Source organism: Kuraishia capsulata, genomic scaffold (assembly GCF_000576695.1).
Source record: "Kuraishia capsulata CBS 1993 genomic scaffold, Kuraishia_capsulata_scaffold_3, whole genome shotgun sequence".
Taxonomy (NCBI): domain Eukaryota; kingdom Fungi; phylum Ascomycota; class Pichiomycetes; order Pichiales; family Pichiaceae; genus Kuraishia; species Kuraishia capsulata.
Genome location: NW_019172952.1, coordinates 778,220 through 798,370, shown reverse-complemented (window position 1 = coordinate 798,370; position 20,151 = coordinate 778,220). Strand labels below are relative to the sequence as shown.

The following is a 20,151-nucleotide window of genomic DNA, read 5'->3' as shown; positions in this document are numbered from 1 at the left end:
TAGATGAGGACTGGTTGAACCTACGTTGCCAAACTAAATTCAAACCAAAAAAAGAAACCTAAGAATCTGAAACGTTTCAAAGCAGATTTGTATTTCATTCAACAATAAGTAAAAGTATTCTAAAGATTCGGGACAATCATTTCATCCATCTTGAAGAATTTGCACCTCTTCTATTGATGATTAATTTGGGTAGAAATCTGAAAATTTCCGAAATGCAGTCTAATCAAAGAAATTTAGTCAAATCTTTACATGTACTTAAGCATCCAACTCTATATTGTCTAGTATAATCCCATTACTGAGCCTCATCCTTCTTCTTTTCAGCAGCCTCAGCCTCAGCTTTAGCCCTTTCTCTTTCATCATTCTCCCTCTCGGCCTTCTTTGCCTTCTCTGCCTCCTCTTTTTCGGCCTTCTTCCTCTCGGCCTCCTCCTTCTTCTCTTTCTTCTCTTTCTCGGCCTTTTCTTTGAGCTCAGCTTCAAACTTTTGCAACTCCTCTTGGAAACCCGGGTCCTCAATTACTCCATCAATCTTGATGGTCCCGCTCTTCTTCTGCTCAAAAAGTTTTTGGAGATATTTCAAACTCTCTGTCTGCGACTCAATCATTGGAGTTTCTGGCTCACCCCCAAGAGTGGGCAGAACGAAATGGCCCCATCCTTCAGGATACTCCATGCGGCTCACTTCCATGAAGTGTTCCATACAACTGACATAGTAATTAGGATTGAAGTCAAACATCGGATTGCACGAACACTTGTTTTTCTTCCTGAGAACATCGTTGTTCGTGCAAGCAGTAATAGGTGGATGAGAATAGCCAATGTCCTCAAAAAAATGAAATTTGTCTGCTGAGAGTTGCAAAGCAGCACCAATTGTATGAACCGGGGCATCACCCCACCTCTCATAGAAAAAGCCACCTGTTCTGTCCAAAAAGTTGAAAAAATTCTCGTAGAACTCAGACCTCCAGATATCCAAATCAGCAATCTCAAAATTCGACCAGAAATGGCACGTGTTATAGTCTGTGCCTTTATTGGAAGAAAGAAACTCCATGAAGTTCTCCGTTGGAAGGCCGTTGATGGAAAGGAAATCACGAACGGCCAACCATAGCGATGGAATCGTCTTTGGGTTTTCAAACAAAGCCACCGTGAATCCATAAGCCTTATTATTCTCCCTCATAAACTTAAATACGTCATAGTTGATGTCGCAGTAAAACTTAACCCCCGGTTCCACCCTCCAGTAGTATTTGTAAGGTTTCAGCAACTCATGCTTGTAGAAGAACCCGGAGTTAAAGCGACACATGTGGCGATAGCTCTCCTGACCACCGTATTTGTAGACGTTTTCTAATTCTGTAAATCTTTTTTTGGCCTTCTCCGTATCAATATAATCTGGAAACGACCAGTGCTCCAATGGAATGAGCCCATACTGTGTCTTACCAGATACCATTGCAGTGGTCTCATTAATGAAATCCTCGGAAAAGGGCTTTTCGTTGAGAAAAATCCAGTCATAGTGGAATTTGTTGTTGAATCTATCTTCCAGACTCTGTATCGACTCCAGCAAAGCATGCAGCTCTTCGTTTCTAGCCAGAGAAACGATCACGGCATTCTCGCGCTCCGAGAGGACCTCTTTGCCAGACGTGCCTTGCAACGTGATGGCCACCAAGAACACAGCCAGTGCCACCACTACGAGTAGCCTGGATCTGCTTCTCAGCAAAGCCACGATTTTTGCCCTAACCATGTTTTCTCAAAAACAAAACGCCAAAAGCGGTCTGATCAGGAAAGGAAGCGCGACCTTTTAAACACGAGAAAGGTGAAATTTACACACTTAGTGATCACACGACAAAAAGTTTAAAAAGATCATCGGCTGCAGCATTACTAAAAATACCGATCTGGGGTTGACATCAAATTTAAGGTACAATTAAAAAGGGTTATTGAAATGTAGATTCATAAATCGTTAACACCAAGGTAGTACATTGGTAGTGATTGGCGGCATAAATGCGGCTAAAATGCTAGCCAGAGCTGCTTCATAGTGTCTTTAGGTCCCATCTGCATGGCTGCCTGTGCATGACCCCTGAGTGATCCCTGAGTGATCCCTGAGTGATCCCTGAGTGATTTCAGTATTGGGTATTGGCCTATCTGCTTATGGGTCGGTGGGATACAAGGAGGAAACAATGGCTCTAATGGCTCTTGGAATCCGACTCACCATTAATTTCTCACTCCCTGTGTCGCTTCATGTGACTCCGATCAAGTTCACTAGCTAGCGACGCCAGCTGCACCTCGAGCGTATGAATGTAGTAAAAGGTAAAGTACTGCGGTTCGTCGAAAGGAAATCTGAAAGGAGAATCGTCGGAAATCCAGAATAATGGCTGATTGGCTTTTGTGGCCCTACCAACCAAATTCATCATCTGGTTCCACTCATCAAAGGTGTACTTCTTAAGAGGCTCCTTCCGCAAAGTAGTCACCGACCTCTTCAAATGGAACAAAATTTCCTGAATCTTGAGAAGCTTTTCAAGCGACGGATCATCACAAATGCCTTCTCTAATATGAGTATGACTAGCCAGATGCCCATGCACAAACGGCGGCAAAACATCACTATTAAACGAAGAGGCGGTCTCCAATTTAGACGTCATGTCAACACCCGGCTCAGCCTTCTTGAGTAGTCGATTGGTCCAACGGACAAGTACCCATTTTGAAAGCCAAGACCTGTTTATCCAGTTCAGGGAACGGTCAATCACCTTAATATTGTTGGCATCTTGTAGCGAAGCAAACAAGATGTCGCCCAGGTTCGATACAAGGATAGTCATGAGCGGAACAGCGCACAACCCCCATACCACAAAAAAAGCTCTCCCACCATGGGTAATTGGAGATGGGGTTCCATAGCCAATAGTAACGAGACATAGAAAACAGAAATAACACGAGACTCCGTAATCCCAGGACTCCACATAGTGAAAAACTAAAGCACCCATAAGCCAGAAGGTGGCCCATAGGGAGACAATTGCTAGAAGGCTGGTCGCTTTCTCCTCGGCTGAACCAAGCCTTGTAACTTTTCTCATGACCTCAAAAGACTCTCTGGAAGTGAGCGGAGCAGTGATGCTTTTGAAATTTTTGCGGCGTGCAGACTCGACCTTATGCCAATGGGAAGTCGAACTCCCGGAGAAGATGACCAGTTCTCTGATGGTAGAGATTACGAGACCAAACGAGACCAAGCCGAAAGTCACCCACAGTAACACAACAAACATTCCTACTCCTGTTTTTGGGATGAAATCCCCGAGTCCAATGGTCAAAATCGTCACCACTCCAAAGTAGATTCCCTCCGCAAAGCTGATATCTAGCAATTTGGCAAAAACAGCAGCCCCCCAAAACAACCAGATACACAGGGCAATTGATTGGGTCATGAGACTTTTCTGGACACCATCAATATTGAAAAGTGGGGGGTACTTCTTGAGCATAAAGCCCACCTCATTGAGTAGCAAAATGGTGAAGCAGCTAAAGTAGAGCACCACTGTTATAACCGCAAACCAATAGCCCTCACTGGGAAAATATGGTGATCCTGAGTAGAAATAGGTGAATTTGGCCGAAATAACCAATGCCAGCAACAAGCAACCTGCAATGAACCAGCCACTAATGGAAACAACCTGTGAAACGGTGTATCTCAGCGACTTGCGGAAGTTCAGCAAAAGCGAAATGTTCGAGATTAACCCAAACATCACCGATATCCCATTCACCTTCATCATCCACCCGAGATCTGTGACTTGCTTATCAGTCTCCCTTTCAACTCTCCATTTGCAGATGATAGCACACAACGACATCAGATTGCCGACAGGTCCAATGCACCCCGCAATCAATGGAAAATACGAACTCATAGCAAACCAAATAGTAAACCCCCGGTCCCCAGGTTTCACAGCAAGATCTTCTATCGACCAATTGTTCGTATTCAGCAGCGTTCTGTAATAATCCTTAACGTCAGGAATCACGTTACTGGCATAAGGTCCCAGCTCCAGATCCTGTTCCGGAGCAGTTTGTTCAAAAGCTTGTTCATCCTCCCCCAAAAATACATTTGGGTCAGCGCCTGAATCCTCTTCGGGATCAATACCTATATTAGCGATATCGTCCGAAGTTTGGGTAACCTGCGGACTGCTTTGTAACGTCGTATGCGGCGACAGTAGGGCCTCCACACCAGAGGTGTACTGTAAATGGGTTGAGTCTTCCATACGTGCCCGTGAAGACTGTCGTATTTCCATAATAGCTGAATTTGCAGTATTTTATACGGCAATATAAGTCTGGAGAAGTTGAGTATTCACGAAAAAGACTCACGAAACAATGACTATCTCGAGGCGTGGGCTTGTTTTTTTTCCAAACAGGGCATCGCATCGCATTGCCCACTAGCACCCATCTCAAATTTTTGAGGTGGTTTTGAAGAGCTAAACAACTAAAGATAGTAATTATGGATAATTTGGTTGATTACAGTGGGTTATGGGTATTTTGCTGATATTATTTGAATATTCTATGTAATGCGCTTGGTGCAGCGCTGTAAAACTTTGATCTGTGCGGGGAGTGCATGTGGACTGCATGCTGAGTATCTGAGGCATGGACGTTATGGCGGTCATCTGCCTATTACATCAATTGGCAATTAATTTGTGAAATATGTAGGCCACAAAATATAGTGACTCTGTGAGACTCAAGTTGTCCTACAAGTGCTCTACTAAGACGCTATTAGTACTTAGAATTCTTCTTTTTGTGCGCCACTAGTAATCCTTCTGGCAGCAACTACTCGCTATAGTCACAAACTTCATTATCGGCTCTATAATTGTATATTCAACCCATCTCTTTTCTCTTGTTCTCTTTCGTGCTCATTTACTGTTCACTTATCGCGTGGCTGCAACTTGATCTTGGCTGTGGTGGACTCCAAAAAGTTCAGCTCCTCCATGATGAAATCACAATATTGCTCACTCTTCACGCCGCCTTCGCTCAAATAATTCAGCTCGAGCTTCACATCACACCAGAACTTCTTGATTATTGTCCATTGTCGTAGTTCATAGTCAAAATCCAATCCTGTCTGGTCCGCATATGTGCGGATCCGCTTTTTGGATGGATCCTGATCCAGAAATAACTTGTTTTCGCGACGGAGCGCCACAGGGTCCAACTTTGGGTAGTTTGAATGGATAAACATCGACTGTGAGTTCCCCTTGGTGAAGAAATTTTCAAATTTGGTGGGATTGTACTTGTCCAATCCAAATGCCCACATTTTCAGCCTCCCAAGTCTTGTTTTTGCCAGTTCACCCAGTTTTTTAGCATGTAACTCCTCCAATTTGGTGAAGTTTCGCACATTCTCAAAATCCACAATCGGATTGTACTGAATCATCCCGACTCCCGTATATTCATGCGGATCATCCTTCCAGAAACCAACCACATCAACTCCTTTCTTGACCTGGTAATAGGGCAGTTTGAAAAAATTGGCAGCGGCCACAAACGTCTCCTTGTCACCCTCTCCATTGGCTCCCTGTGAAAAAAGCGGATAGTAGTGTAAAGGACCATACACATTGTAGTAAAGTGACAAAAGAATAGCCTTTCCGTGGGTGCGTTTGTTGATGATCATTTGACCGCTTTCTGTGGATATGTCAGGAATCGAACCCTCTCTGTCATGCAAGGGGACATCTTTGGTCAAGTCCGCACTTTCATCTACATACTCGCTGGGATTCGTCACATCATCAAGCACATTGCGAACACGCTTTCCAAGCTTGATTCCAGCTAGTCTATAGTACATTGGATGCGTAACACGCTTCCAAAAATCAGGCCAAGTGACGAGTCCCTTAGAAAGGAAAGGCTCAGAATCAAACAGCACGTCCGGGTTAGAAACCACGGTATTGTCCGAGTCTAGAAGTAGCACATTTTCGAAACTAGATGCCAATATTGCAAGTGACTTGTACTGATAGCCACTGAGTTTGGAACTAGTGAACTCAGGAATAATATCCGTGAGCATTACACAGCGTGCGTTCATTTTTGGCAGGATCTGCTCGCACAACTGAGGCTCGTATTCGCGTTCGGTGGGAATCATGATCTCCACAGGCACCTGAGACCCCGTCATCCTCATGTTCTCCAGACTGAGCAATGAAAGCCACGAGAACTTGGCCCCGCCGATGAAAACCACGCCGTTGCCGGAATATGACTCCATAGGCAAGGACTCGGGCAACTGACCCACTACATTCGCATGGGACTGGGCCAATGGATTCACAAAAGCTCCAGGAAGTTGGAGAACCTCGTCTAGAACATACTCGGACAAAGTGGGCAGCGCCGGATCCTTATCGTGGAGGGCAACGTTAAGTGCAACGTCTTTTGAGCGACCAAACTTGCGAGGGATGTGCTGCTCAGAGGTTTCCTTGAATGCTATTGGCTCGAGACCAAGTGTCGGCTTGTTATGATAAATAGTGTCTAGCACCTTATTGTAGAAATTCTGAAGCTTGAGGATGCGCTGGAGCTCTTCGGCGGACTTGCGGGATGCTCTGGACTCAGGGATTCTGGCTTTTGAGTCTGCTTTCAGCGACATCCTGACACCATCTTGCGCATGTGCATAGTTGGGAGTCCCTAAAGACCGCTTGGATGCCAGATCTTGTCTATGGAGATCATAGAAGCTTGGTTTCGAACGGCTTTTGGAGTGTGGTAAACACGTCGCTAACACACTTACCAGAACAAACGCCGCGGCCACCAACACCACCGACCGCCGACGAAATCTCCACAACTTCCTCAGCCTGTATCGCAACAAGGAAGCGGAGAGCATTCTCACAAGTAGCCTAAAACAACAGCTTTCTAGCAATGGCGAGGAGGAAGATCATGCGGAAAAGCATAGTCATGAAGAAAATCGTTAGACGTGCTTGCGATGGGGGGTGCACTACTACACAATCCAGACCGATGGTGTTCCGGTTGCATTCCGGTAGATCTACAGGCAATCCAAAGCAGTGCTGCTTTAGGCTGGGATTTCAGGATAATTTGTAAATTTACTAACAGCGGTAATACGAAAAAACTTGATCGGAATGGTATTTGCAAATTTTTGAGTATTATTTCTTCATTCCTGAGCAAATTCCAACCGTGATCGCTTTTACTCCAACGACAAGTTCCGAGGTCCATTTCGGGAGATTTTGAAGGTAATTCGTGTGCTAACCCGAACCGATCTAAATATTTAGACGGATGTCGAGATGTTTGGATGGGCTTGATCCATTGTCAGTTTATTTATAGACCTATTTTTGGCCAATGACCCTTGCCCTAAATACACATTTTTCATCTATGATATCATTGAAATCTTCCGACAAAGTTAATGGGTATTTAAAAGTATGCCTCTCAATGTAGAGGCATCTATTTTTGTCCATTCCTCCAGTTAGCTGAGCCTCCGTTTTGCAATCGTTTACATGGTGGTAGTCTTCAGTAGCCTTGACTATGTTGCTGAGCCTGCATTTGCTAACAAACAAGCAGTTGACAACAATGTATGGGTGCCTCTGCTCCTAATGCCAACCAACTGCAGTGAAAATACTCAGAATCTCAATGCCGGAGGAGACATAGGGCTCGTTAGTTCATTAATGCTCGGGGTTGTTTTTCTATACATTGCATTATAGCTTAGCTCCACATTGCAGCTGCGTACTCTGTCACATAATAAACCAGCTAGTAGGCTTTTCTGTAATGCTTGGTCCAATTTCTCCGCAATATCCCACAGACCCACCACACCTTCTCGGTCTCCATATCGGGCTCTATGCACTGTGCCCTTTGCATTGCATGGACCTCCGGCAGTATGCCATATCAAATAACTGATTCTCTGAAATGCCATACAGTCTGCTTCCTCTTCACTACTGATTTTGAATGCCTTACTGCAAACCCACAAGATTATATACTCAGAATCATAACACAATTGTGGATTTTTGACAGGATAAAGCAATTCTATTATTCTTGTCACTACTCTCGACTCTCCAGTGTAAGGCTCGTATACGATCTGTCCATCGCCTTTTCAGATGCCCGTATATTTTTCTCCGTCACGATATAAAACGTATTACTCTCGTAAATTTTCAGGGTCCACGTCTCGTTCCATTCCTCATCGTTCCCATCTAATCCGTTCCCGTACCAATTTTCACTCCCATGCTCATCTCACCCATTACTCAATGCATCTCGTTCCTCGTTCCCATCGCATCGGTCGCGTCGCGTCCAATTCTATGCCTCGACGACTAAACCTTAATGGTTTATATATCCTTGATTACCACAACAACCAAAGACACGCCTCTCTCTCCTTCTTCTTAGGCAAGATTTCAACAATTCCAACCATGGCCACACTCGCTCCCAAAAACTTTGAGGCAGATAAGAAATTCGCCGAGATCCTTCACGGGAAGGACACGTCCAAGACGGGCATGTCGGCCTGGATCCAAAAGAGTGCAGACGCTCAACAGGTCGCTGTCGACGGATACTTCAAGCACTGGGATGGAAAGACCGACCAAGAGACCGAGACGGCTCGTCTAGAGGACTACTCTAGTTTGACCAAGCACTACTACAACTTGGTCACCGATTTCTACGAGTACGGTTGGGGATCTTCTTTCCATTTTTCACGCTACTACCCTGGAGAGGCCTTCAGACAAGCTACTGCCAGACATGAACATTACCTTGCCCTCAAGATGGGCATCAAAGACAAGATGAAGGTTTTGGATGTTGGCTGTGGAGTCGGAGGACCAGCTCGTGAGATTTCTCGTTTCACCGGGTGCAGCGTTGTTGGTTTAAACAACAACGATTACCAGATCGAGCGCGCCACTCATTACGCCAAGAAACAGGGCCTTGACCACAAGTTGAGTTTCGTCAAGGGCGATTTCATGCAAATGGACTTTGAGCCTGAGTCCTTCGATGCTGTTTATGCCATTGAGGCAACTGTGCACGCGCCTGTGTTGGAGGGAGTGTACGGTGAGATCTACAAGGTGCTCAAGCCCGGTGGAGTTTTCGGTGTTTACGAATGGGTGATGACAGATGCGTATGACGAGAACAACGCGGAGCACCGCAAGATCGCCTATGGTATTGAGGTTGGTGACGGAATTCCTAAGATGTTCAAACGCCAGGTTGCGGAGGACGCTCTTAAGAAGGTTGGGTTCCAGATCGAGTTTGAACGCGATCTGGCCGATGTCGGTGACGAAATCCCATGGTGGTATCCTCTCAGTGGTGACTGGCGCTACGTTCAGTCCGTTGGTGATCTCTACACTTTCTGCAGAACCTCCAACTTTGGCAGAAAACTCACCACTGGGGCAGTTGGTTTGATGGAAAAACTTGGAATCGCTCCAAAGGGCTCTTCCAAGGTTACCGCCGCTCTTGAAGATGCAGCCGTTTACTTGGTCGAGGGTGGAAGACAGAAGCTTTTCACTCCAATGATGTTGTATGTCGTCAGGAAACCACTGAACTAGAAACTTTTAAACGATTCGTATGCTATTGATAACTTTAGAGTAGTGTAAGAGGCGAGAGTATAGAAGCTCCAGTTTCAAACTATTGAGTCACGTCAAACATTTACCCATGACTTCACTACGGGGGCGGAATCTGTAGTTGTTGTTATGGCAAATGAAAAAGGTTATGAGCGGTGCCGCACATAGATAAGGTATGGCCCTGGCTGTATCTCTGTTTCCAATCCGAAACTCACTACGAACCTACAAGCTTGTGCTGTCAATGCATTATCTTATTTGTCACGTATCAATAAGCCTAACTAAAGCCCATGCACTCCCCGCAGCAACAGAGCCCACTACCACCATCTGGAATCCCTCCGACACCTTGCGCACGCTTGAACACTCTCCAAGCGAGATGAACGCCTTGAAAAAGCCAAAGATGAATAGCGTTATCACCATAACGACACAACTTATGATGAAACCGGTCTTGACGAGGTCTGTGAAGAAGTATGGAACGAGTGGGATGAAGCCGCCAAAGAAGTATCCACCACCAATGGTGAGTGCGCTCGTGAGCTGGCGACCCTCAGCCGGCTCCTCGAGTCCTCTACCAAAACGGATGATGAAGTCAATCATCGCCTTTGGATTTCTTTGCAAATCCCGTACAAACAACTCGATAGTATCTTCAGAAGCGCCGAGATCCAACATGATCTCCTCTACCTCCTTATCCAGTGCATCGCGATCTGAAAAGAAGTCCTGTTTTTCGCGCTTTACTTGCGAGCGGTAGTAGTCCACTTCGGAACGAGCTGCAAGAAATCCGCCGAGCCCCATGGAAATTGCACCGGACACAAGCTCGGCCATTCCACCCGTAATGACGATCTTGGAATTTCCGAGAGACGAAAGCCCAGCAGTAAGGGCAAAAGGCACAGTCAGCCCGTCAGACAAACCAATCACAACGTCGCTCATAACACGCGGATCGATGTTTTGAAAGATGCCCAGGTTTGGTTCCCCCCTTCTGTCAAATGTTTTCTGTGAAGTCTGCGACTCGGCATCAACGCTTCCGTCATCAACAGCTCCGTATTGAGACTGGCCCGAAATTAAGGAGCCGATGGCATTTTTGAGTGCAACTATGGCCATTGTGGTGTAACTATGTGATAGATTTGGATGGAAAAAAGTGCAGAACAGTGCCACGAATGTGACACAAGATTGCTATGAGCCTGGTGATTCACCGAACAGGTTGCGATAAAACCGAGTACGGGGCAGATGCACCTAAAAAAAAACACGCTGCTTAAACAGAGGCACAAGAGCTTCTAGAACAGACTAGCGATAGGAGTGGCGAAAAAAATGCTTTGCAAGAAAGAAGGTTTGAAAGCAAAGACAGCGGCAAAATCCAAACATCCCTTTAAAGCAGAAAAAATTGGCCCGAGAATGCGCCTGTAGGCTGGTCGTGCTCAGCACAACCAAATGGCATGGGATCCAAATCTGGGGAATACGGCCAATCAGAGTTGGCTAATTGGTCATCTTTTGAGCCGCACTACCATTTATCTGTACTCTGATAGAGACACGAAATTCACCTGTTGGGCCTGGGAAGCAAGGCTGGTAGAAGGGCAGTAGGGGCATTTGAAGCTGGAACTACTCCGAGCGAGTCTATCGAGACTGTCTTTGGAAAGAATGTGTTTGCAGGGAAGTAGCATCGGAGGGTTGGCCAGGGTAGTCTCTTCTCTTGACACAGGACAGATAAAAATGGAATGGAACTGCAACTCGGATGGGAGGTTGATTTCAAAAGGAAGCTCTGTCTTGGTGGTCCAGTCCAGACGACCACCCGAGTTCTTGAGGATGTTGTTGTACTTCACGAAGTTGGGCAGAGCGACATAGCTCGTGAGCAGCGAAACGTATAAGGGACTCTCAGAAGAGAGTCCTATCAATGAGCAATAATCTTGGGATAATTGATGGAATATCGAGTTGAAGGATACTTCCTGGAACTCTGTCATGGACCGGTAGGGCGAATCTGTGTCAGTTGGGGCGTACAGGATGGACGAGACCAGCTTCGAAATCGTCTCCAGATGAGTGGCTCCAAAGGTAGGAAAATTGCGTTTGGCATACGAATACGCAGCGAATGGGTAATCCTGGGTACCATTGTAGAGCTTCACAAACTGCAGCTTGTGTAGATTGAACTCTAGGTCGGACCCTATGGCCTCCAGCCTTTCCGAATTCTGTTTCGCCCAAGCAATCGCCTTATCAAGATCCCCATCTTTGATGAGAGTCGTAGAAATGGCGTGCAATTCCTCAAATCTCTCCATTAACGAGCGCGGAATCGTCATCCCATCCTCGGCCCCCACAGCCTCTGCAACGTCAAAGTCTCCATTTCTTAAAAGGTGCATTATGACCGCTCTATCAATCAGGAGACGATTCGACTGTCCCTGTGGTATCTTGTAATTGTAAACTTCTCCGTAGTTGAAGTTGAAGGTTCTGTCGAACGCCTTTCCGTATCGCTTTATCGCAGTGTTCACCGACTTTTCGTTCTTCAAAGTTTTGTCACTCCAGGACTTGACTTGCTTAGCCAGCAATGGAGAAGAAACATCTTTGCCTGATATCTAGGGTTAGCTCTATTCAGAAGTTGGCATGTTGCAGAATCCACACTGCAGGAAGGGGCAAAAACATACCATCCACCAGACTCGCTTCCATAAGCCGCAGCGAGTCCAGAAGGCTCTGAGAATCACCAATACATTGGTCTAGTGCCTTATTTGCAGCAAACCTATCAATTTCTTCTTTTAGAATGGCGTATTGTGCACTCATGTTGGTGCCAGTGCTTCTCGTAAAAGAAGGAAAGCCCAGAAACCTCTCTTTATCTAAAGGATCTGGGGTGATGATCTTGCGTGCGAAACATAAATTGACATTCCTAAAAACGGTTATAGCACATCAGAATGGGAGTGCTTTGCTGCGGCGCGGTCTCAATCTCAACGATGAAAGCATAGTGAGGACGTTATATCTCATATATATATGTAGATCTGATCAAAAAATGAGCCTTTGGCTAGCCGGACAAGGAAAATTCAGCAAATGTGCATTTTCAGGATTCATAAGAATGTTCGGTGATCCTCAAGGTGAACCTCAGGAGCTTGTGTCTTTATTTCAAGATAGGATGTCCGATAGTTTTTGTCAGTATGTTTGCAAATGCCACCCTCAAGTTTATGATTGTAACCAGCCTTCAGTTATACTATCTTACAATCTGTGAAGATACGAAGTCAAGGTCCAAACTTCGAGGGTTCAAATGGTGCTTCTTCCACGACCTTTGGGTCTCTCGCACGACCCACCCCCCCGCGAGATGTACAACAGGGCGCAACAAGGGTTAGTTATCTTGACAACGCTATCTTCCCATTACACCTGTTCTCACTTACCTTTTGCTTGAAAAATTTCCAATGAAAACACCAGTGATTACAATTCCCTTGAAGAAGACGGAGGAAGTTGATTGGTCCAAACCTCTGCAGTCTTATCTTGCAAGAGTGTATGGGTCTAGTGATGAGTACCACGAGGGCATAACCACGTTTAACAAATTGAGATCCGATATGACAGGTGCAGGTCGGGATTCCACGGGACGTGACCTGCTCTATCGGTACTATGGCCAGCTTGAACTGCTTGATTTGCGGATTCCTGTTGACCAGCACGGAGGAGTTAACGTGACATTCACTTGGTTCGATGCCTTTAGACCCGCTTCAAGCTCGTCGCAACACTCACTGGCCTTCGAGAAGGTAAGCGTTCTGTTCAATCTGGCTGCAGTTCTTTCGCATTTGGGCGCAGACTATTTGGATGATGACGATCTCAAGTTGTCGTACCAGGCTTTTCAATGGAGTGCGGGAATCCTCCAGTTCATCTCCGAAAACTTCCTCCACGCCCCTTCCAACGATTTGCATCAGGATACGATCAAGGCCCTTACCAAATTGATGCTCGCGCAAGCCCAAGAGGTGTTTGTGTTGAGATTATTGCTCGGTGATTCGCAGACCAAGCCTTCTCTTCTGGCGAGACTGGCCAAATCGTGCAGCGTGTTCTATGGGCTGGCCAAGGACGGTCTGGATGAGGTCTCATCCAAGGGTGTTGATGTCAAATGGAGTGCTTTTGCCAAACTCAAGACTAAGCATTACTTGTCTGTTGCACACTACTACCAGGCACTGAACTCAAAGGCTTCTGGAAAGTACGGTGTGGCCATTTTCCACGCGAGAGAGGCCCGTGACGACTCTAAGGAGAAAGCCGTTTTTCTTGGAGTTGAGATGTTCACAAAACTAAACGCTGTCACCAAAAAATGGGCAGAGACTGTCAAAAATGAGCTCACTGAGTTGGAAAAAGACAATGATTACATTTACCACGATGTGATTCCTACGACAGTTCCAGAGATCAAGCCTATGGATAGTGCTGCTCCCGTACCACTAAACAAGCAGAATGTTGCTGTGGTGACTACCGATCTGTTTGAAAAGATTGTGCCTATGGCTGTCCACGAGCAGGAATCTTACTACTCCGAGGAAAAAGCTAAGCTTCTCCGCAACGAAAGCGGAAAAATCACCGTTGCCGACGAGGAACTGGAATCTGTGCTTGAGTTTTTAAGGTTGCCGAAGTCCTTGGCAGATATCAGGGAGCTTCTGAGGTGGAATGGATCCAGTCCTCCCGATGACGATGACGATGACGAGGAGGTGGACCCAAGAGTGTTGTCTGTTTCTCTCGAAGTATCTTCATCCAGACTAGATTCTTCTTCCGTCTCTAACACGAGATCCCAAATATACCCAATTCTACAGAATTGTGACACTTTGTTAGACAACGAGGAAAAGACTTTCACTTCAAACAAGACGCAGTATGGAAGTGGTTGGTCTCAGACGCCTTCTGATAGTTTCAGTCTCAAGGAGGAGATTGCACGCATCAAGAAGTCGCTGGCAGATGCGGCATCATCTGATCAGAAACTCTTGCAATTGATAGACGAATACCAAAGCGAACTGGATGTGTTGAAGCTAGGTCCGCAATCGCAGCGCTTGAAGGATGTCTTTACAAAGCCAAAACCGGCAGATTCGCAAAGTGTTTCGCTGGTAGACCTAGACGATTCGACGATAGTCAAGACTAAGGCAAAGGTCGAACAGGTGGACTCAAAAGTTCAGGAGCTCTACTACCTGAAGAAGGAGAGACAAAACACTTACAATGACCTGAAAGAACTTGTGCACAAAGATGATATCTCAAACATTTTGATTTTGAACAAAAAGATGTCGAACATGGACAAAGTTTTCAGCGAAGAACTATCCAAATTCCGACCTTACCAGGATAGAATAGATGCCACTGTGGAGAAGCAAGAGCCTCTGGTCAACGAGATCAAAGCTCTCATGGGCGATATTCTCCAGGACGAAACTGTAAAGAGAAATCGTAAGTTGCAAAAGGCCCAGAACAGCAGCAAGAAATCGCTCGTTTCCAGATACCTACAGGCCTACGACAGTTGGAAACAGTACAATACTGGATTAGAACAGGCGACAAAATTCTACTCGCAACTTCTGAATTACGCACACGATGTGAGGTCAAAAGTGGAGACGTATGTGCGGTCAAGATCGGAACAATCGGCATTGTTGTCAAACTCGTTTTCGTCTCAGGAGAGAGACCAGTATGCTTTGAGGGAGCATCTCAGCAGACTGAGCATCAACGGTGGAATTTCGCCAGGAAACAGCAGATCGGGATCTCTTAACTGGCAGCCGCAGCCACAGCAACCGGCACATCACCAGGCACAGATTTACGAGCAACAACCCCCACTTCCTGCAAAGCCCGGATCGTTCTCATACACGAACGGCTACCAGCCACCACCTCCGCCAAAACCCCAAGGAATGACTGGAGTTGCTCCAATTTCTGGATACAGCTCGTTGCAACCACCTCAGCAAAATAACGCCAACGTAAATGCGCCTTCTGGTTCGTTTTACAGCACTCCTTCAGTGTATGATCCTGCGCTGTATAGCAAGTTCAGTCAGAACAGCTGAGTGCATCGAAAAGTCCAGTCATGCTTGAGCATGCGCAGATTATTATGGAGTTTCCCCGGCCTCAATAGTGTTTCTCAAACATCTAAAAAGTCAGCAGCTACTAGCAACTCAAGCGACATCTCAGTAGGAATTTCAAATTCAGGTGTATCCACCTCATTCTTGTATTTGAGATTGTAGTAAAGATACTCCACCACCTTTTCAAGCAAAACAGAGTCGATTTCGTGAAGCTTTATCCTATTGGTTTCCGCCTCTTGAAATGACGAGTCCACATTGAGCATTCCGCGTAGTGTTCCAGACACCAGCGCGGCCTCTCTTTTCACCACGTATTGCAGTCCATCTGAAGATATGAGAGTCACATATGGCGAGTCGGCCAACTCAGGCTCTTCAACGTCTACCATTGTAAGTTGATAAGTCGAATAGAGGGACCGATTGAGGCGCGCGTTTGAACTGCGAGGAAACCTTTAGAGATGGCAAGAGGCCCGTATCACAAATGACAGATTCTCTTCTGCCTTTCTCACCCTGTCCCAAATGACAGTCTATTACTTGTCTGCGGCACGAGACTCCAAAGTATATCATTAGCTACAACAAGACCATCAATTCCATTCTTACGCAAGAATGAATGCCAACCCGAGTCTAGGTAAGTGTTTCTGTCAATTTCTAATTTTATTGGCACACAATTACAGCTGACACGCTACTAACTTCCAACAGGTTGGGAACGACTCCAGGATGTATTCTATCGCATCCGCGAATGCTGTCCTACACTAAACTGGAGCCAGGATTTGTCCAAAAATCTGGTTGCAGTGGCTCCTTTCAGCTCAACTATTGCCATGTTTTCGAATAAATTTGGTACCGGGGCTGTTCACGGGACCTTCATTAAGGTGTACTCAGGCTCTGGGTCTGAGGTATGCTCGATTCCATGGTTGAACTCCAACGGCGATATCGTTGCCTTGGGCTGGAATGACCAAATGCATTTGATTGTTGTTCTTTCCAGCGGAAAGACACGTGTTTATTCAAACTTCGAAGGCGACTTCACAGAATTCAGTCTGGGGTTGTCTACTGGGGAGACAGTCAAGGAGGCCAAGTTCTGGTCCTCAGGGATGGTCGTTCGGCTTTCGAATGACCAGTTTGTTGCGGTAACTAGTTATAAGCGGAGAGTGATGCTTTGGCTTGAAGAGATCGTCGAGTTAACACTGAAGCAAGAGAGTGTGAAATCCTGGGCTTTGAATCCTCCTTTGTACAATAGAGAACTGAGCGTGTTGGTCTCCACCGAGACGGGGATACGGGCGATTGGAACTACCACAGTGCAAGACATGGGCTTCAAAGCGGGAGCCTCATGTCACCTGATAGCGCTGCCTCGGGTTGGTGACTTTGTATCGCTTTTCACCAAGGATCACACGATTCTGATTGTGACGTCTGATTTCAAAACGATTCTCTCAGAATTCAGTTCTGACAATGGTGGGATTCCGATACAGATGGAATGGTGCAGCAATGATGCTGTATTGGTAGCATTCAAGGATGAAATCAAGGTGGTTGGACCATCTGAGGAATCATTGGCTTTTTACTATGACTCAGATGTGGTTCTAAGTCCCGAAGAAGACGGTGTATTCATTCTGAGCAACGATAGACTCGAGTTTTTTTCCAAAGTGGGCGATGCTACGGCTGAGACTTTCAGACTTGGCTCTACTGCTCCCAGTGCTGTTCTACTAGATGCCATTGACCAGCTAGATAGACATTCGCCAAAGGCAGATGAGAATCTCGAGATCATCAAGGACAACCTGGTGGAGGCGATGGATGTCTGTATTCGTGCTGCTTGTGAGGAATTCGACGCTTACTGGCAGAAAAGATTGCTCAGAGCAGCCTCTTTCGGCAAGTCCAGTGTTGATCTCTACAACCCAGAAGAGTTCGTAGAGGCGTGCAATATCCTTCGAGTGTTGAATGCTGTCAGACAGCCCGAGGTGGGGATGTTCTTGACATATTCGCAATACCTGAATCTAGGCCCTGAAAAGCTCATAGAGATCCTTCTTACGCGGCAGCAACACTATCTTGCCTTTCAAGTCGCACAGTTTTTGGACCTACCTGTTGATCCGATTTTCATCCACTGGGCCTGTTGTAAGGTCAAATATTCCAGAGATTTGAGCGATGAGTCTCTATTTGACGTCGTGATGAAGAAATTGGAACCCCGTAAGCCAATAACCTTGGCGAAGGTGGCTAAGGCTGCATATGAAGAGGGCCGCACGAAAGTTTCAATCATGTTCCTGAACAACGAGCCCGATCTGAACAAACAGGTTCCTTTGTTGATTGAGATGGAGGAAGACGAACTGGCGTTGATCAAAGCGGAGGATGGTGGAGATGCAGATCTACTGCTATATGTTTTGATAATGCTCCAGAACAAACTTTCGCTGGCTGATTTCTTTCAGATCATCAACCACAGACCAAAGGCAATTGGAGTTTTCAAGCAGACGCTTTGTCAGTTTTACCCAAAGCTCCTTCAAGATTTTTACTATCAAGATGATCAGGTGGGCAAACTGGCGGAGCTTGAGCTTGATTCCGAGTATGGAAACCACAACCTGATAAAAACACAACAAGACGTTGATAGAAGACGGACAACCCTCCATGGGGTGAGCAGACTTCTCGCTAAGGGAGGTGTGGATGCGCAAGAAGACTCTGTGTTGGTCCAGTCAGAGCTCTATCTTCTCACGCTACAGGAGAAGTACACTAATGCGTATGATGCTGATTTTTTCAACAAAAGTGCAGTTGAAATGCTGGAGAAGGTTCTCTCGCTTGCCTCATTGGCCAAAGCAGCCAAGGCTCAGAAAGAACTTCGGATATCGGATAAAAGATACTGGTGGAAGGTCGCCAAGGTCTTGGCCAAAGAGCACAGATTTGAAGAGATGTACGAATTTGCGGTTTCCAAGAGATCACCTATAGGATACGAGCCGTTCTACCACGAATGTGTCAAGTATGGAGAGAAGAGGCATGCTGCGCTTTACGTGGCCATGTGCTCGCGTCTGAATTACAAACAGAGGATACGGATGTATCTGGTGGTGGACGACTTGAAGAGTGCTGCCGAGGAGGCTTTCAAGAAGAGGGATTTGGACTATCTTAGTGTGATAGAGGAGAGAGGAAATAGTGTCATCAAAAGACAGGTGCAGGAGTATAGAGAAACAATGGGGGGAAGAAGGTGATTTCGAAGCGCTCAAGTTACATGTCACTCCATCATATAGTCAAGTCCATTTGGCTCTCTGGACATATTCTCATATTCTGCAAGCTTTCATTCCACATATCACTTTAATATACATTGCCATTCTTTTCAGACCGGCTATACCATAATATACAATCACTCTTTCGATCACACCCTTTTCTTCTTTTTGAAGGCCCCATCTTCTATCACTCCTGGAGTATTTCCCTCCGCCCCAGTCAGCCAACCGGGTATCCTGTCTATGTCAACCACTCCTTGCACGGCCAGCTCGTGCATCCCAGCAAATATGTCGTTTCCCATAAGGAACATTTTGAAGGTAGCAGACTTCTCGGTTCCCTCCCTCTTTCTTACTGAGAACTCCGCAAACTGAACTGGTGCTATCGAAGAGTACTCTGTCTTTCTCCCTGCTTCATCCATATCTTCGTCTTCCCCTTCAAGCACGATCGGTTTTCTCTTGATGGGAGTGACATGTTCATACATTCTTTCTGACTCAAATTTGCCTAAAGTTCCACGAAACCGAACTGCTGCAGTCTCTTTCCGCACACGGTAAGCATCGTCGTTCTCTTTGTCCTCAGACGAAGCAAGACGGCTTGGATTGAGCGACAGATGATTCACAGGGTCTGCCAAAGGCGACAGATCCACCGTGCCATCAGCGTAAGGAGCCCAACTGCCCAGAGAGTTGGAGAACCGCGAAACTCCCTTGAATATGTGCATCGTATCGAGGCTTCGCACCGGGGGTTCTGCTGACTTCACCAGCTTGATCTGGCGTTGTGTAGAAGATAAGGTCATTTCCACAGCCTGAATCACAATATTTGAAACAAGATCATCGCCTTCACTGTGTATTACATGCGGGGAAGACATTGGTATGGCGAGGAAGTACGGTTTTCGCGAGTAGATTTCTGGTCTACCTCCTCTTCCATTCCCACGTCGCAGGCTCAAATGCGTGAATTCAAACACCTGGATTCGAATCATAATCAAAGGGTACTTCGGATGTCTGGAGACATAGATATGTGTCAAAAAAAGACTCGAAAGACTTTTAATTAGGTTCTCCAAGAATTCTTGAGAGCTCAGCGAGAAGATGAAATCGTCTGAGTCCTCTGTAGCCGGTCTTCCATCCGAGATCACCTTCGCTACCGATGATACCCACGAATAGCCAGAAGGTCTATCCACTATTCCCTGAATTTCAATTTGGGCCAGTTGAAGAGCGTTCAGTCCTTTGGTCCAGTATTCCGCTATGATTCGATCAATGAGTTTCCTTTTGGCGTACTTTTTGGTCTTCATGATCTCGATTTCAGACCAGACTTCCTTGGCAAACTCCTGTTGCGTGACTCTGTTCTGTTTCAACTCTTTGGTCAAGTGGGGATATGTAACGTGCCATTTGGTCCATAGTTGAGCCAATTCATACAGAGCACCTGCCTCCAGTCTGCCCAACATATTGGCAATTACCTTCGACGATAGCGGCACAATATATGAGTTCGACAACACACCTGTCTGCCTCATTATTGGCCGATTTCGAATAACTAGTTCTGTGTTAATAGAACAGATCAAGTGAAAGCGATAAACGTTGATGTCAATAACAGACCGCGTA

At 46.1% G+C, this 20,151-nt stretch overlaps 11 protein-coding genes across 11 annotated transcripts; 3 read left to right on the top strand and 8 right to left on the bottom strand.

Moving 5' to 3' along the window:
* Window positions 1-292: 292 nt before the first annotated feature.
* Window positions 293-1,723, bottom strand: KUCA_T00002671001 (uncharacterized protein; the record flags this gene model as incomplete). The annotated part of the gene is made up of 1 exon (XM_022602943.1): window positions 293-1,723. One exon carries the CDS (start codon window positions 1,721-1,723, stop codon window positions 293-295), a length of 1,431 nt encoding a protein of 476 aa, XP_022458697.1.
* A 475-nt stretch (window positions 1,724-2,198) lies between these two features.
* Window positions 2,199-4,226, bottom strand: KUCA_T00002670001 (uncharacterized protein; the record flags this gene model as incomplete). The annotated part of the gene is made up of 1 exon (XM_022602942.1): window positions 2,199-4,226. One exon carries the CDS (start codon window positions 4,224-4,226, stop codon window positions 2,199-2,201), a length of 2,028 nt encoding a protein of 675 aa, XP_022458696.1.
* A 620-nt stretch (window positions 4,227-4,846) lies between these two features.
* Window positions 4,847-6,760, bottom strand: KUCA_T00002669001 (uncharacterized protein; the record flags this gene model as incomplete). Its single annotated transcript, XM_022602940.1, has 1 exon — window positions 4,847-6,760. One exon carries the CDS (start codon window positions 6,758-6,760, stop codon window positions 4,847-4,849), a length of 1,914 nt encoding a protein of 637 aa, XP_022458695.1.
* Window positions 6,761-6,789: 29 nt separating this feature from the next.
* Window positions 6,790-7,107, bottom strand: KUCA_T00002668001 (uncharacterized protein; the record flags this gene model as incomplete). The annotated part of the gene is made up of 1 exon (XM_022602939.1): window positions 6,790-7,107. The coding sequence occupies one exon, from the start codon at window positions 7,105-7,107 to the stop codon at window positions 6,790-6,792; it is 318 nt and encodes a 105-aa protein (XP_022458694.1).
* Window positions 7,108-8,285: 1,178 nt separating this feature from the next.
* On the top strand, window positions 8,286-9,401 carry KUCA_T00002667001 (uncharacterized protein; the record flags this gene model as incomplete). Its single annotated transcript, XM_022602938.1, has 1 exon — window positions 8,286-9,401. The coding sequence occupies one exon, from the start codon at window positions 8,286-8,288 to the stop codon at window positions 9,399-9,401; it is 1,116 nt and encodes a 371-aa protein (XP_022458693.1).
* Window positions 9,402-9,674: 273 nt separating this feature from the next.
* Window positions 9,675-10,508, bottom strand: KUCA_T00002666001 (uncharacterized protein; the record flags this gene model as incomplete). Its single annotated transcript, XM_022602937.1, has 1 exon — window positions 9,675-10,508. One exon carries the CDS (start codon window positions 10,506-10,508, stop codon window positions 9,675-9,677), a length of 834 nt encoding a protein of 277 aa, XP_022458692.1.
* Window positions 10,509-10,912: 404 nt separating this feature from the next.
* On the bottom strand, window positions 10,913-12,167 carry KUCA_T00002665001 (uncharacterized protein; the record flags this gene model as incomplete). The annotated part of the gene is made up of 2 exons (XM_022602936.1): window positions 10,913-11,958; window positions 12,035-12,167. 2 exons carry the CDS (start codon window positions 12,165-12,167, stop codon window positions 10,913-10,915), a joined length of 1,179 nt encoding a protein of 392 aa, XP_022458691.1.
* A 620-nt stretch (window positions 12,168-12,787) lies between these two features.
* Window positions 12,788-15,364, top strand: KUCA_T00002664001 (uncharacterized protein; the record flags this gene model as incomplete). The annotated part of the gene is made up of 1 exon (XM_022602935.1): window positions 12,788-15,364. One exon carries the CDS (start codon window positions 12,788-12,790, stop codon window positions 15,362-15,364), a length of 2,577 nt encoding a protein of 858 aa, XP_022458690.1.
* A 74-nt stretch (window positions 15,365-15,438) lies between these two features.
* On the bottom strand, window positions 15,439-15,762 carry KUCA_T00002663001 (uncharacterized protein; the record flags this gene model as incomplete). Its single annotated transcript, XM_022602934.1, has 1 exon — window positions 15,439-15,762. The coding sequence occupies one exon, from the start codon at window positions 15,760-15,762 to the stop codon at window positions 15,439-15,441; it is 324 nt and encodes a 107-aa protein (XP_022458689.1).
* Window positions 15,763-15,979: 217 nt separating this feature from the next.
* KUCA_T00002662001 (uncharacterized protein) lies at window positions 15,980-18,549 on the top strand (the record flags this gene model as incomplete). The annotated part of the gene is made up of 2 exons (XM_022602933.1): window positions 15,980-16,001; window positions 16,073-18,549. The coding sequence occupies 2 exons, from the start codon at window positions 15,980-15,982 to the stop codon at window positions 18,547-18,549; spliced, it is 2,499 nt and encodes an 832-aa protein (XP_022458688.1).
* Window positions 18,550-18,713: 164 nt separating this feature from the next.
* KUCA_T00002661001 (uncharacterized protein) lies at window positions 18,714-20,063 on the bottom strand (the record flags this gene model as incomplete). Its single annotated transcript, XM_022602932.1, has 1 exon — window positions 18,714-20,063. One exon carries the CDS (start codon window positions 20,061-20,063, stop codon window positions 18,714-18,716), a length of 1,350 nt encoding a protein of 449 aa, XP_022458687.1.
* Window positions 20,064-20,151: the final 88 nt, after the last annotated feature.